General features: G+C 47.2%; 1 protein-coding gene across 1 annotated transcript in view; it reads right to left on the bottom strand.

Annotated features, from left to right (window-relative positions):
- The window catches only part of LOC138854185 (synaptotagmin-15-like), a 171897-nt gene that overhangs the window by 21472 nt on the left and 135425 nt on the right, over window positions 1-15000 (bottom strand). Inside the window, exon 3 of the mRNA XM_070095843.1 lies at window positions 940-1085. Within this exon, the coding sequence (XP_069951944.1) occupies window positions 940-1085 (146 nt within the window). The remainder of the gene's footprint in view (window positions 1-939; window positions 1086-15000) is intronic.

The following is a 15000-nucleotide window of genomic DNA, read 5'->3' as shown; positions in this document are numbered from 1 at the left end:
ATTCAGATATTTGGGAGTGGGCGTGTCAGTAGATGGGTCTATGAACTATGAGGTGAATCATAGAATTGACGAGGGGAAAAAGGTGAGTGGTTCACTGAGGAGTCTGTGGAGACAAATAACTTTGTCCATGGAAGCAAAGAAGGGAATGTATGAGAGTATAGTTGTACCAACGCTCTTATATGGGTGTGAGGCATGAGTTGTGAATGTTGCAACAAGAAGGCTGGAGGCAGTGGGGACGTCATGTCTGAGGGCAATGTGTGGTGTGAATATAATGCAGAGAATTCGTAGTTTGGAAATTAGGAGGAGATGCGGGATTACCAAAACCATTATCCAGAGTGCTGAGGAGGGGGCTGTCGAGGTGGTTCGGACTTGTAAAGAGGACTGAACATAATGACTTCGAGAGCGTATAAATCTGTAGTAGATGTCGGCCTAGGAAAGGCTGGAGGTTTTGTGCGCGAGGGGCTTGGATTTCCAGGAAGCATGCGTGAGCGTGTTAGATAGGAGGGAATGGAGACAAACGGTTTTTAGGACTGATGTGCTGTTGGAGTGTGAGCAAGGTAATATTTATGAAGGGATTCAGGGAAACCGGCAGGCCGGACTTGAGTCCTGGAGATGGGAAGTACAGTGTCTGCATTCTGAAGGAGGGGTGTTAATGTTGCAGTTTTATAACTGTACTGTTAGCGCGCCGCTGGCAAGACAGTGATGGAGTGAATGATGGTGAAAGTTTTTCTTTTATATATCTATATCTATATCTATCTATCTATCTATCTAAATATATATATATATATATATATATATATATATATATATATATATATATATATAAACACATGTATCTACCTTACCGTTTTTACGAGCACATGTAGCAGATAATTTCTGGCAACACACATCTACCAGCCCATATTTACTAAGACACACCCAGAAGAGGAGTCAACATACAGGCGGTGAAGGTGGCGCTGCTGGAGGTGTGAGGCTGCTGCAAGAAGTCACCTTCACGAACGCCACTCTCTGAGGTACTGTCGTCAGGCACTGCTGAGGCCAGCGGTGCCAGGCTCGGTGGCAGCGTGAAGCGGATCTCCCGTGTTCTGTCAAGGTAAGAAGTAGTTAGCATTAGCTTAAGTGGGTTAGCAGTGACTTCAGTGGGTTAGCAGTGACTTAAGCGGGTTAGCAGTGGCTTAAGTGGGTTAGCAGTGACTTAAGTGGGTTAGCAGTGACTTAAGCGGGTTAGCAGTGGCTTAAGTGGGTTAGCAGTGGCTTACCAGAAAGTATGTTATCTTAAGAATAATACATAAGAATAATATGGAGTTACCATATTAAGATTTCGGCAGTGGGTTAAGTAGGCTAGCAGTGGGTTAGCAATGGATTAGTGGGTTAGCAGTGAGTTAACTGGGTTAGCACCGGGTTAAGTGGGTTAACACTGGGTTAAATGGGCGGCATCCCAGTATACCACAAGCCCAGCTCCCCCTACCTCAATTCACGCATAAGGAATAGTGCAGAGTGGGGTATAGTTTCCTCTTAAGATCTGAAGCCAGTCAGAAGAGGCCAAACACAACTTATCACATGCAAACTAACAACCCAATTTGTTCAGTAAACATTGACAAATTAGTTCCTGCACATCCCTAAACCAATTCAGATATTCCACTACAGTGGACTGTAGTCTACAGTAACTGTAATATTGTCTGGTTGAACTAAATTACAGTAGACTGTAGTCTACAACAACAGTAATATTGCTTGGTTGGTCTGGTCTACAGTCACTGTAGTCTACAACAACAGTAATATTACTTGGTTAGTCTGGTCTACAGTCACTGTAGTCTACAACAACAGTAATATTACTTGGTTAGTCTGGTCTACAGTCACTGTAGTCTACAACAACAGTAATATTACTTGGTTAGTCTGGTCTACAGTCACTGTAGTCTACAACAACAGTAATATTACTTGGTTAGTCTGGTCTACAGTCACTGTAGTCTACAACAACAGTAATATTACTTGGTTAGTCTGGTCTACAGTCACTGTAGTCTACAACAACAGTAATATTACTTTGTGTACTCACCTATTTGTACTCACCTATTTGTGGTTGCAGGGGTCGAGTCCTAGCTCCTGGCCCCGCCTCTTCACCGGTTGCTACTAGGCCCTCTCTCTCCCCGCTCCATGAGCTTTATCAAACCTCGTCTTAAAACTGTGTATGGTTCCTGCCTCGACTACGTCATTTTCTAGGCTATTCCACTGCCTTACAACTCTATGACTGAAGAAATACTTCCTACTATCTCTCTGACTCATTTGTGTCTTCAACTTCCAATTGTGGCCTCTTGTTTCTGTGTCCCCTCCCTGGAACATCCTGTCCTTGTCCACCTTGTCTATTCCACGCAGTATTTTATATGTCGTTATCATGTCTCCCCTGATCCTCCTGTCCTCCAGTGTCGTCAGGCCGATTTCCCTTAATCTTTCTTCATAGGACATTCCCCTTAGCTCTGGAACTAACCTTGTTGCAAACCTTTGTACTTTCTCTAGTTTCTTGACGTGCTTTATCAAGTGCGGGTTCCAAACAGGTGCTGCATACTCCGTGTGTATGTGTATGTACTCACCTAGTTGTACTCACCTAGTTGAGGTTGCAGGGGTCGAGTCCAAGCTCCTGGCCCCGCCTCTTCACTGGTCGCTACTAGGTCACTCTCCCTGAACCATGAGCTTTATCGTACCTCTGCTTAAAGCTATGTATGGATCCTGCCTCCACTACATCGCTTCCCAAACTATTCCACTTCCTGACTACTCTGTGGCTGAAGAAATACTTCCTAACATCCCTTTGATTCATCTGTGTCTTCAGCTTCCAACTGTGTCCCCGTGTTGCTGTGTCCAGTCTCTGGAACATCCTGTCTTTGTCCACCTTGTCAATTCCTCTCAGTATTTTGTAAGTCGTTATCATGTCCCCCCTATCTCTCCTGTCCTCCAGTGTCGTCAGGTTGATTTCCCTTAACCTCTCCTCATAGGACATACCTCTTAACTCTGGGACTAGTCTTGTTGCAAACCTTTGCACTTTCTCTAGTTTCTTTACATGCTTGGCTAGGTGTGGGTTCCAAACTGGTGCCGCATACTCCAATATGGGCCTAACGTACACGGTGTACAGGGTCCTGAACGACTCCTTATTAAGATGTCGGAATGCTGTTCTGAGGTTTGCCAGGCGCCCATATGCTGCAGCAGTTATTTGGTTGATGTGCGCTTCAGGAGATGTGCCTGGTGTTATACTCACCCCAAGATCTTTTTCCTTGAGTGAGGTTTGTAGTCTCTGGCCCCTAGACTGTACTCCGTCTGCGGTCTTCTTTGCCCTTCCCCAATCTTCATGACTTTGCACTTGGTGGGATTGAACTCCAGGAGCCAATTGCTGGACCAGGTCTGCAGCCTGTCCAGATCCCTTTGTAGTTCTGCCTGGTCTTCGATCGAATGAATTCTTCTCATCAACTTCACGTCATCTGCAAACAGGGACACCTCAGAGTTTATTCCTTCCGTCATGTCGTTCACAAATACCAGAAACAGCACTGGTCCTAGGACTGACCCCTGTGGGACCCCGCTGGTCACAGGTGCCCACTCTGACACCTCGCCACGTACCATTACTCGCTGCTGTCTTCCTGACAAATATTCCCTGATCCATTGTAGTGCCTTCCCTGTTATCCCTGCTTGGTCCTCCAGTTTTTGCACTAATCTCTTGTGTGGTACTGTGTCAAACGCCTTCTTGCAGTCCAAGAAAATGCAATCCACCCACCCCTCTCTCTCTTGTCTTACTGCTGTCACCTTGTCATAGAACTCCAGTAGGTTTGTGACACAGGATTTCCCGTCCCTGAAACCATGTTGGCTGCTGGTGATGAGATCATTCCTTTCTAGGTGTTCCACCACTCTTCTCCTGACAATCTTCTCCATGACTTTGCATACTATACATGTCAGTGACACTGGTCTGTAGTTTAGTGCTTCATGTCTGTCTCCTTTTTTAAAGATTGGGACTACATTTGCTGTCTTCCATGCCTCAGGCAATCTCCCTGTTTCGATAGATGTATTGAATATTGTTGTTAGGGGTACACATAGCGCCTCTGCTCCCTCTCTCAGGACCCATGGAGAGATGTTATCTGGCCCCATTGCCTTTGAGGTATCTAGCTCACTCAGAAGCCTCTTCACTTCTTCCTCGGTTGTGTGTACCGTGTCCAGCACCTGGTGATGTGCCACACCTCTCCGTCCCTCTGGAGCCCCTTCTGTCTCCTCTGTGAACACTTCTTTGAATCTCTTGTTGAGTTCCTCACATACTTCACGGTCATTTCTTGTTGTCTCTCCTCCTTCCTTCCTTAGCCTGATTACCTGGTCCTTGACTGTTGTTTTCCTCCTGATGTGGCTGTATAACAGCTTCGGGTCAGATTTGGCTTTCGCTGCTATGTCGTTTTCATATTGTCGTTGGGCCTCCCTTCTTATCTGTGCATATTCGTTTCTGGCTCTACGACTGCTCTCCTTATTCTCCTGGGTCCTTTGCCTTCTATATTTCTTCCATTCCCTAGCACACTTGGTTTTTGCCTCCTTGCACCTTTGGGTGAACCATGGGCTCATCCTGGCTTTTTCATTATTCCTGTTTCCCTTGGGTACAAACCTCTCTTCAGCCTCCTTGCACATTGTTGCTACATATTCCATCATCTCATTAACTGGCTTCCCTGCCAGTTCTCTGTCCCACTGAACCTCGTTCAGGAAGTTCCTCATTCCCGTGTAGTCCCCTTTCCTGTAGTTTGGTTTCATTTGTCCTGGCCTTCCTGCTTCCCCCTCCACTTGTAGCTCTACTGTGTATTCGAAGCTCAAAACCACATGATCGCTGGCCCCAAGGGGTCTTTCATATGTGATGTCCTCAATATCTGCACTGCTCAAGGTGAATACTAAGTCCAGTCTTGCTGGCTCATCCTCTCCTCTCTCTCTTGTAGTGTCCCTTACGTGTTGGTACATGAAGTTTTCCAGTACCACCTCCATCATCTTAGCCCTCCATGTATCTTGGCCCCCATGTGGCTCCAAGTTCTCCCAGTCGATCTCCTTGTGGTTAAAGTCGCCCATGATCAGGAGCTTTGCCCTGCATGCATGAGCTCTTCTGGCCACTGCAGCCAGTGTGTCAACCATCGCTCTATTGCTCTCGTCATACTCATGCCCTGGTCTCCTGCTGTTCTGTGGTGGGTTATACATCACTGCAATTACCACCTTGGGACCTCCAGAGTGAAGCGTTCCCGCTATGTAATCACTTTCTTCTCCGCTGTCTCCTCTCTCCAGCTCATCAAAATTCCATCGGTGTTTGATCAGCAGTGCCACTCCTCCACCCCCCCTGTTCCTTCTGTCTTTCCTCAGGATCTGGTATCCCGTTGGAAAGATGGCATCTGTTATCATACCTGTAAGCTTGGTTTCTGTGAGCGCTATGATGTCCGGTGATGTCTCTTTGACTCTTTCGTGCCACTCCTCCCACTTGTTTGTTATTCCATCAGCGTTTGTGTACCATACCTTCAGTTTCCTTTCCAATACTGTGGTTTGGGGGGCCTGTGGGGGTGGGAGACCTGGTAGCATACTGTGGGATTCTATGATTGGGGGTTGGGTGGAAGCTGTGGGTATGGATTGTAGTTTGTGTTGGGATGGTGTGATAGGTTGTGGGGTTCTGAGGATAGTTGTGTGTGTGCTTGCCCTTGCTTCTCTGTTCTGCTCTGACTGACCTCTGCTGGTTCCATCCTTGTTTCCTTTCCTATCTCCTTTCGCTTTTTTGTCCTCTCCCTCAGCTGCTGTCTCTCTGTTTGTGTTCTGTCTCTGTCTAGGAACACCTTCTTGTACTCTTCCGAGTTTTTCAACCTTGGTTTCTCTTGGAGGATCCTGTTCCTCACTGTTTCTGTCCTGAGAATCAGCTTGATCGGTCGGTTTCTCCCCTTCACGTACCCCCCTATTCTCTGAAAATTTACAATCTCGTCCATGTCTTCTCCCCCTATTTCCGTGATGATTTTCCCAATCTCCTTTCTTTCTTCCTGCCGTCTTTCAGTGTGTGTCTTTTCCTCTCTCTCCCGAAGCCCATGGATAAACACTGATTTTGCCCTTTCCTCCTCCCATTGCCTCTCCCTCTGTGACTCTGGTTCCTGTCTGTATATGGTCATTTTCTCCCTTGATTTTTCCAGTGGCTCTTGGTAGCATGGTTGTGCCTCAGCATTCGACTTATCTCCCTCTCTATCTGCACCCAGCTGCTCTTTCCTTTTACTCCCTGACCCTTCTTTGCAGGCTGATATGACCTTAGCATAATTCATATCTCCTTCCTTCCTGTTCATCCTCTCAGCTTCATATGCTGTGTCTTCTCTGGTCACTGCCCCTGAGACTTGCTTCAGCCTGTTTACCTCAAACTCTAGGACCCTTACCCTGTCTACTGCAGTTTCGACTTGTGCCTCCCATTTCTTCGTCTCCTTCTCCAACCTCTTTTCCCATTTCGCAGAGAGCTCTTTCTCCATTTTTTCAGAAAGCTCTCCTAATTTTCTCTCCCATTCTTGCTCCATCCTTCTCCACTGCTCCTCCATCCATTCCTCCCTACCAATACCATTGTCATCTGATCCCTGATTCCTACGAGTCCCAACCAATTTTTTTTTTTTTTTTTTTTTAGAAGGAGAGAGAGGGGGAGAGTTGAGAGAAAGAGAGGAGAGAAGGGAAAGATAGGAGGAGAGAGAGGAGAGAGAGGGAAAGAGAGAGAGAGAGAGAGAGAGAGAGAGAAGAGAAGAGAGAGAGAGAGAGAGAGAGAGAGAAGAGAGAGGAAGAGAGAAAAAGAGAGAAAAGAGAGAGGAAAAGAGAGAGAAGAGAGAGAGAAGAGAGAGAGGAAGAGAGAGGAAGAGAGAGAGAGAGGAAAGAGAGAGAGAAGAGAGAGATTAAGAGAGAGAGAGGAAGAGAGAAAGAGAGAGAGAGAGAGAGAGAGAGAGAGAGAGAGAGAGAGAGAGAGAGAGAGAGAGAAGAATAGAGAGAGAGAAGAATAGAGAGAGAGAGAGGAAGAGAGGAAAAGAGACAAAGAGACAGAGAGAGAAGGAAGGGTTAGAGGGTCAATTCACATAAAGGTGTGAAATCCTGTATATGTATGTGTATGTGTGTGTGTGTGTGTGTGTGTGTGTGTGTGTGTGTGTGTGTGTGTGTGTGTGTGTGTGTGCTACAGCTATTCAAGTGCCTAACAGCAGATCCTGTTCTCACCTAGTGTGCGTGTATGTGTGTGTGTATGCGTGCGTTTATGTAAGCAGTCCTTATTTCCCTCGTATGTACTACATATGTTTTGCATATGTACCCTATCTCTTGGTTTCCACTGTACTGTCTTGTGTGCCTAAAATTACGTAAATTCACATAAAGGTGTGAAATCCTGTATATGTGTGTGTGTGTGTGTGTGTGTGTGTGTGTGTGTGTGTGTGTGTGTGTATGTGTGTATGTGTGTGTATGTGTGTATGTGTGTGTGTATGTGTGTGTATATGTGTGTGTGTGTGTGTGTGTGTGTGTTGTGTGTGTGTGTGTGTGTGTGTGTGTGTGTGTGTGTGTGTGTGTGTGTGTGTGTGTGTGTATGTGTGTGTGTATGCGTGTGTTTATGTAAGCAGTCCTTATTTCCCTCGTATGTACTACATATGTTTTGCATATGTACCCAATCTCTTGGTTCCCACTGTACTATCTTGTGCCTAAAATTACGTTCAATTCTGTATGCTAGGCTTCGCTAGGCTACCTCTCATACTAGGCTATCTATCATTAACTGCTTAACTCTCCTAAACCTCAATAAATTCTATTAAATGCCAGTAAATGCTGCTTATTCTAATTCTGATAGCTCGAGGAGAGTGACCCCCAATTTCCAGCTAGAGACTGGTGCTGACCCCATGCAACTCAAACTAGGTGAATATTACTTGCGGCTGGCAGTGGAGTAATGTTGTCGTCCTCCTGGGTCCCAGTATGAAAATGCTTGATGCTTCTCGGTAATTTTTCCACTAACTTCCTGTAGGCACTGTGGTCTCTAGCTCATCTAATTTTTTCACTCACTCACTGTATTTACTGACACATCTATACATATCTCTTATCTCCCTGGTCTTGAGTCGCACTTATTCTTCAAAATACCCCACTGCGTTATTATGGCAACACTATTTAGGCCTGACACAACCGTTCACCTTCCTTCCAACGGCCCCCACTAAACACTTAGTCACTATTTCCTTTGTTTTCTTTTCTGTGATCACTTATATTTCCTTTTTTCGGGGCTTAAGTGATTATATGCACTCTTATGCGTGCACACGCCTATATCCCACACTCTATTCCTTATGGCACAGTCAGAAATTACCACCAAAACACGAGCTCAAACCGCGTGACTCCTCCACGAGTGTGTGTGTGTGTGTGTGTGTGTGTGTGTGTGTGTGTGTGTGTGTGTACTCACCTATTTGTGGTTGCAGGGGTCGATTCACAGTTCCTGGCCCCGCCTCTTCACTGGTCACTACTAGGTCATTCTCTCCCTGCTCCATGACCTTTATCATACTTCTTCTTAAAACTATGTATGGTTCCTGCCTCCACTACTTCATTTGCTAGGCTATTCCACTTCCTGACAACTCTATGACTGAAGAAATACTTCCTAACGTCCCTGTGACTCGTCTGAGTCTTCAACTTCCAATTGTGACCCCTTGTTTCTGTGTCACATCTCTGGAACATCCTGTCTTTGTCCACCTTGTCTATTCCATGCAGTATTTTATATGTCGTTATCATGTCTCCCCTGACCCTCCTGTCCTCCAGCGTCGTCAGGCCGATTTCCCTTAACCTTTCTTCGTAGGATAATTCGCTTAGCTCTGGGACTAGTCTTGTTGCAAACCTTTGTACTTTCTCTAACTTCTTGACGTGCTTGACCAGGTGTGGGTTCCAGACTGGTGCTGCATACTCCAATATGGGCCTAACATACACAGTGTACAGTTTCTTGAACGATTCCTTATTAAGGTATCGGAACGCTATTCTCAGGTTTGCCAGGCGCCCGTATGCTGCAGCAGTTATTTGGTTGATGTGTGCCTCCGGTGATGTGCTCGGTGTTATGGTCACCCCAAGGTCTTTCTCCCTGAGTGAGGTCTGTAGTCTTTGTCCACCTAGCCTATACTCTGTCTGCGGTCTTCTTTGCCCCTCCCCAATCTTCATGACTTTGCATTTGGCAGGGTTGAATTCGAGAAGCCAGTTTCTGGACCACATGTCCAGCCTGTCCAGGTCTCTTTGCAGTCCTGCCTCATCCTCATCCGATTTAATTCTTCTCATCAACTTCACGTCATCTGCGAATAGGGACACTTCAGAGTCTATTCCTTCCATCATGTCGTTCGCATATATCAAAAATAGCACTGGTCCTAGAACTGACCCCTGTGGGACCCCGCTCGTCACAGGTGCCCACTGTGATACCTCTTCACGTACCATGACTCGTTGTTGCCTCCCTGTCAGGTATTCCCTGATCCATTGCAGTGCCCTCCCTGTTATATGCGCCTGATCCTCCAGCTTTTGCACTAATCTCTTGTGGGGAACTGTGTCAAAGGCCTTCCTGCAGTCTAGGAAAACGCAATCAACCCACCCCTCTCTCTCGTGTCTTACTTCTGTTACCTTGTCATAAAACTCCAGGAGGTTTGTGACACAGGATTTGCCTTCCATGAACCCATGCTGGTTTTCATTTATAATCTTGTTCCTTTCCAGGTGTTCGACCACTCTCCTCCTGATAATCTTCTCCATGACTTTGCACACAATACATGTCAGAGACACAGGTCTGTAGTTTAGTGCCTCATTTCTGTTTCCTTTCTTAAACTCAGGTAGTTGCCCAGTTTCAAGGGATGTGTTGAAGATTGTGGTTAGGGGCATGCACAGCATCTCTGCTCCTTCTCTAAGGACCCATGGGGGAATGTTGTCCGGTCCCATCGCCTCTAAGGTATCAAGGTCACTTAGCAGCTTCTTCACCTCCTCCTCGGTTGTTCGTATGTCATCCAACACTTGTTGGTATATTCCCTCTTGATGTTCCCTTCCGTGCTGTCTTCCCAGAGCCCTTCCTGTCTCTACTGTAAAAACTTCCTTAAATCTCCTGTTTAGCTCCTCACATACCTCCTGATCATTTCTTGTGAGTTCTCCACCTTCTGTCCTCAGTCTGATCACCTGGTCTTTGACTGTTGTCTTCCTCCTGATGTGGCTATACAACAGTTTCGGGTCAGTCTTGATTTTCGATGCTATGTTATTTTCATACTGTCGCTGGGCCTCCCTCCTTACCTGTGCATACTCGTTCCTGGCTCTGCGACTGATCTCCCTATTTTGATGTGTTCTCTGCCTTCTGTACTTTTTCCATTCTCTATTGCACTTTGTTTTTGCCTCCTTACACCGTCGGGTAAACCAGGGGCTCGTGCTGGTCTTCCCATTGTTTCTGTTGCCCTTGGGAATAAACCTTTCCACTGCCTCCTTGCATTTTGTTGTTGCATATTCCATCATTTCATTTACTGGCTTTCCTGCCAGTTCTCTGTCCCACGGAACCTCCTGCAGGAAGTTCCTCAACCCTATGTAGTCCCCTCTTTTATAGTCAGGCTTTTCCCATTCAACTCCTGTTACTCTCTCCACTTGCAACTCTACTATGTATTCAAAGCACAGAACCACGTGGTCACTAGCTCCTAGGGGACTCTCATATGTGATGTCCTCAATGTCTGAACTGCCCAGGGTGAACACAAGGTCCAATCTTGCTGGTTCATCCTCCCCTCTCACTCTGGTAGTGTCCTTAACATGTTGGTGCATGAGGTTCTCCAGCACCACATCCAACATCTTGGCTCTCCATGTTTCAGAACCCCCATGTGGCTCCAGGTTTTCCCAGTCAATCTCCCTGTGGTTGAAATCCCCCATAACCAGCAACTTTGCTCTGCTGGAGTGAGCTCTTCTTGCCACCTCAGCAAGTGTGTCCACCATTGCTCTGTTGCTCTCTTCATATTCCTCTCTTGGCCTCCTGCAGTTCTGTGGTGGATTATACATAACTGCAATGACCACCTTGTGCTCCCCAGACTGAAGTGTACCTACTATGTAGTCCCTTTCTCCTGTCTCGTCTATGCCTCCCATTTTCTCGAATTTCCATCGGTTTTTTTACGAGCAGAGCAACCCCTCCTCCCCCTCTGCCCCTTCTATCTTTCCTCATGATCTGGTATCCTGGTGGGAAGATTGCATCTGTTATTGTCTCCGTGAGTTTTGTTTCTGTAACTGCTATGATGTCTGGGGACTTCTCATTGATTCTTTCTTGCCATTCCTCATGTTCATTCGTTAATCCATCCGCATTTGTGTACCAAACCTTCAACTTCTGTTCTAATACTGTAACTGTGGTCCTGGGGGAATACTGGGGTTGAGAGAGCAGGAGCCCTGGTGTGGGCCTGTGGGAGGTTGCAATGGAGGTGGAGGAAGAGCTCCCATAGGGGGTTGCTGTAGGGGTAGGGTTCGTGGTGTGGGGGAAGAACAGAGGGATCGGTTTGTGATGGTTGGTTTGGATTGTTCAGTTGCCTTGGGGGTGTCGTGGCTGGAGTCCTTCTGCAGGTGTTTCTGGGGGGGGGGTGCTTGTCCTTCCACCTGTTCCTGGGTTATTCTGTTCTCCTTTTTCATTTCCTCCCATTCCTCATTTCGTTTTTGCACTCTCTTTTTCAGTATCATCCTTTCCTCCTGTGTTCTGTCTCGATCGAGGTACACACTCATGAACTTCTGTTTGCCTCTCAGCCATGCTTTCTCCTGCAGGATCATGGTTCGGGTTGATTCTGCCTTGAAAATTACTTTGAGAGGCCGATTCCTTTTCTTTGTGAACCACCCGATTCTCCGAAAATTTGCCACCTGGGTCATGTCTCCCTCGCCTATCACCTTCATGATACCTTCAATCGCTTTTTTCTCCTCCTGCTTTCTTTCATCATAAGTTTCCCCTTTAGCTTCGTCTAGCCCATAGACAAAAACTGATCTCTCCCTTTTCACCTCCCACTGTGACTCCCACTGCATCCTCTGAGGTGTTTTAGTTCCTTCCCGTGGAGTGTTCCTTCCTTCAGTCCCTTCCCTAGCTGTGGCCCCTATGCTCATTGGTTTGTCCTTCTTGCTCACCTGTTCCTGGCCCCCACAAGTGTCTGGTAAGGTCCCTGCACATGTCCTAGTTCCTTCAATGTCTTCCAACCTCTCATTCTGTCCTAGTGTGCTCCCTGTCTTTGTTTTGGCCCCATGTGGGTTTGACAGGACCTCTGCATACAGTTTAGCTTCCATGCTCCCTTCAGACCCCTTGTCTGTGTCTGATGTAGACATTGCTGATGCTACTTCTGTAATATCTTTGTCTCTAGGCTGTTTCAGATGTCTCAGCTCCTCTTCTAATCTCTGTATCTTGGCTTCTGCTACTGTGGCATGTTGCTTCCACCTTCTGCATTCTGCTGCTAACCTCTCCTCCATCTTCCTTGCAAGCTCATCTGGCCTCCTTCCCCAGTCTTCCTCCCTTTTTTTGAGCTCTGCCTCCCAGTCCTCCCTCCCAGATTCGTCCTTCGGGCCCCTTGTTCTCATCCTAGTTCTAGGTTGCCCCATTGCTCCACGGAAGGAAGGGGGAGAGATGGTTAGGGGGAGGGAAATAGATGGTTAGGGGGAGTTTGGATGGATGGTTATGGGGGAGGGGGAGAGGTAGCTGGGGGGAGGGGGTTAGATGGTTTGATGGAGGGGTTAGATGGTTTGGGGGAGGGGTTGGTGGGTAGGGGGAGGGGGAGAGATGATTAGGGGACGGGGGAGTACGTGTTTGTGTCAAGTGTATATGTGCTTGTGTATGTGTGCTTGTGTATGTGTGTGTGCATGTGTGGGAGAGAGAGGGATGGGATTAAGGGGGGAGGGGGGAGGGGGAGAGAAGGATGAGTGACCCATAGAAGCAGGGGAGGTGTGTGTGTGTGTGATGGGATTAGAAGGGGAGGGAGGGGAAAGAAGGCTGATAACTGGGTCCTTACGGGTGTGTGTGTGTGTGTGTGTGTGTGAGGGAGAGATGGTTAGGGGGGTAGGGAAGGGGTTGTTTTGGTTGAAAGATCCGTTATACCTCTCTGTCGTGTAGGCTCAAATTTAGTCCCAGCTGTCTTTCCTAGTATTGCTACTCTCTCCACTTAATGCCTTTTCTGGATTTAAGTATCAATTACTGCTGGTTATTATCCTATTCCTTGCTCACATTGAGAGAGGACTTCCTAGCTTCCTAAGTATTCATACTGCTAATAACTACCGGTAGTAATACTTTGTTACCCCTCGCTAGACTGCTGTCCTCCTCACACTCTCCTCAACACTATCTTCACTTTATCTATGCTCTTTCTACTCTAATTCTGTGTGTGTGTGTGTGTGTGTGTGTGTGTGTGTGTGTGTGTGTGTGTGTGTGTGTGTGTGTGTGTGTGTGTGTGTATGTGTGTGTGTGTGCGTGTGTATGTGTGTGTATGTGTGTGTGTGTGTGTGTGTGTGTGTACTCACCTAGTTGTACTCACCTAGTTGAGGTTGCGGGGGTCGAGTCCGAGCTCCTGGCCCCGCCTCTTCACTGATCGCTACTAGGTCACTCTCCCTGAGCCGTGAGCTTTATCATACCTCTGCTTAAAGCTATGTATGGATCCTGCCTCCACTACATCGCTTCCCAAACTATTCCACTTACTGACTACTCTGTGGCTGAAGAAATACTTCCTAACATCCCTGTGATTCATCTGTGTCTTCAGCTTCCAACTGTGTCCCCTTGTTACTGTGTCCAATCTCTGGAACATCCTGTCTTTGTCCACCTTGTCAATTCCTCTCAGTATTTTGTATGTCGTTATCATGTCCCCCCTATCTCTCCTGTCCTCCAGTGTCGTCAGGTTGATTTCCCTTAACCTCTCCTCGTAGGACATACCTCTTAGCTCTGGGACTAGTCTTGTTGCAAACCTTTGCACCTTCTCTAGTTTCTTTACGTGCTTGGCTAGGTGTGGGTTCCAAACTGGTGCCGCATACTCCAATATGTGCCTAACGTATACGGTGTACAGGGTCCTGAACGATTCCTTATTAAGATGTCGGAATGCTGTTCTGAGGTTTGCTAGGCGCCCATATGCTGCAGCAGTTATTTGGTTGATGTGCGCTTCAGGAGATGTGCCTGGTGTTATACTCACCCCAAGATCTTTTTCCCTGAGTGAGGTTTGTAGTCTCTGACCCCCTAGACTGTACTCCGTCTGCGGCCTTCTTTGCCCTTCCCCAATCTTCATGACTTTGCACTTGGTGGGATTGAACTCCAGGAGCCAATTGCTGGACCAGGTCTGCAGCCTGTCCAGATCCCTTTGTAGTTCTGCCTGGTCTTCGATCGAGTGTATTCTTCTCATCAACTTCACGTCATCTGCAAACAGGGACACCTCAGAGTCTATTCCTTCCGTCATGTCGTTCACAAATACCAGAAACAGCACTGGTCCTAGGACTGACCCCTGCGGGACCCCGCTGGTCACAGGTGCCCACTCTGACACCTCGCCACGTACCATGACTCGCTGCTGTCTTCCTGACAAGTATTCCCTGATCCATTGTAGTGCCTTCCCTGTTATCCCTGCTTGTGTGTGTGTGTGTGTGTGTGTGTGTGTGTGTGTGTGTGTGTGTGTGTGTGTGTGTGTGTGTGTGTGTGTGTGTGTGTGTGTGTGTGTGTGAGTGTGTATGTGTGTGTGTGTGTGTGTGCCCTGTGTATGTGCGTCCTCCTCATTCCATACATTAATGATATACAGTAGGTCCTGAGTTTAGGACTAAGACAATGAAGATGTTGTATATGTGTCTTATTTTTTGGTCCTGATTCATCTTGAAAATCTTGTAAGTCGTGACTATGTCTCCCCTGGCACGTCGCTCGTGCAGTGGCACTGAAGACCAACTGTGTTAATTTCCCTTCGGGTCCCTGACCAGTCTGGTAGCAAGCCTTTTAACAGTTTTTAGCCTTTCCAGGTGTGTGGCTGGTTGCAGGTTCCACTCTGGTGTACATACTCGAGGACAAGCCTCTCCTGCAGCCACAACCACCTC

This window comes from Cherax quadricarinatus, chromosome 51 (genome assembly GCF_038502225.1).
Source record: "Cherax quadricarinatus isolate ZL_2023a chromosome 51, ASM3850222v1, whole genome shotgun sequence".
NCBI lineage: Eukaryota > Metazoa > Arthropoda > Malacostraca > Decapoda > Parastacidae > Cherax > Cherax quadricarinatus.
Note: the sequence above shows the minus strand (reverse complement) of the source record. Positions and strands in the feature narration are given on the sequence as shown.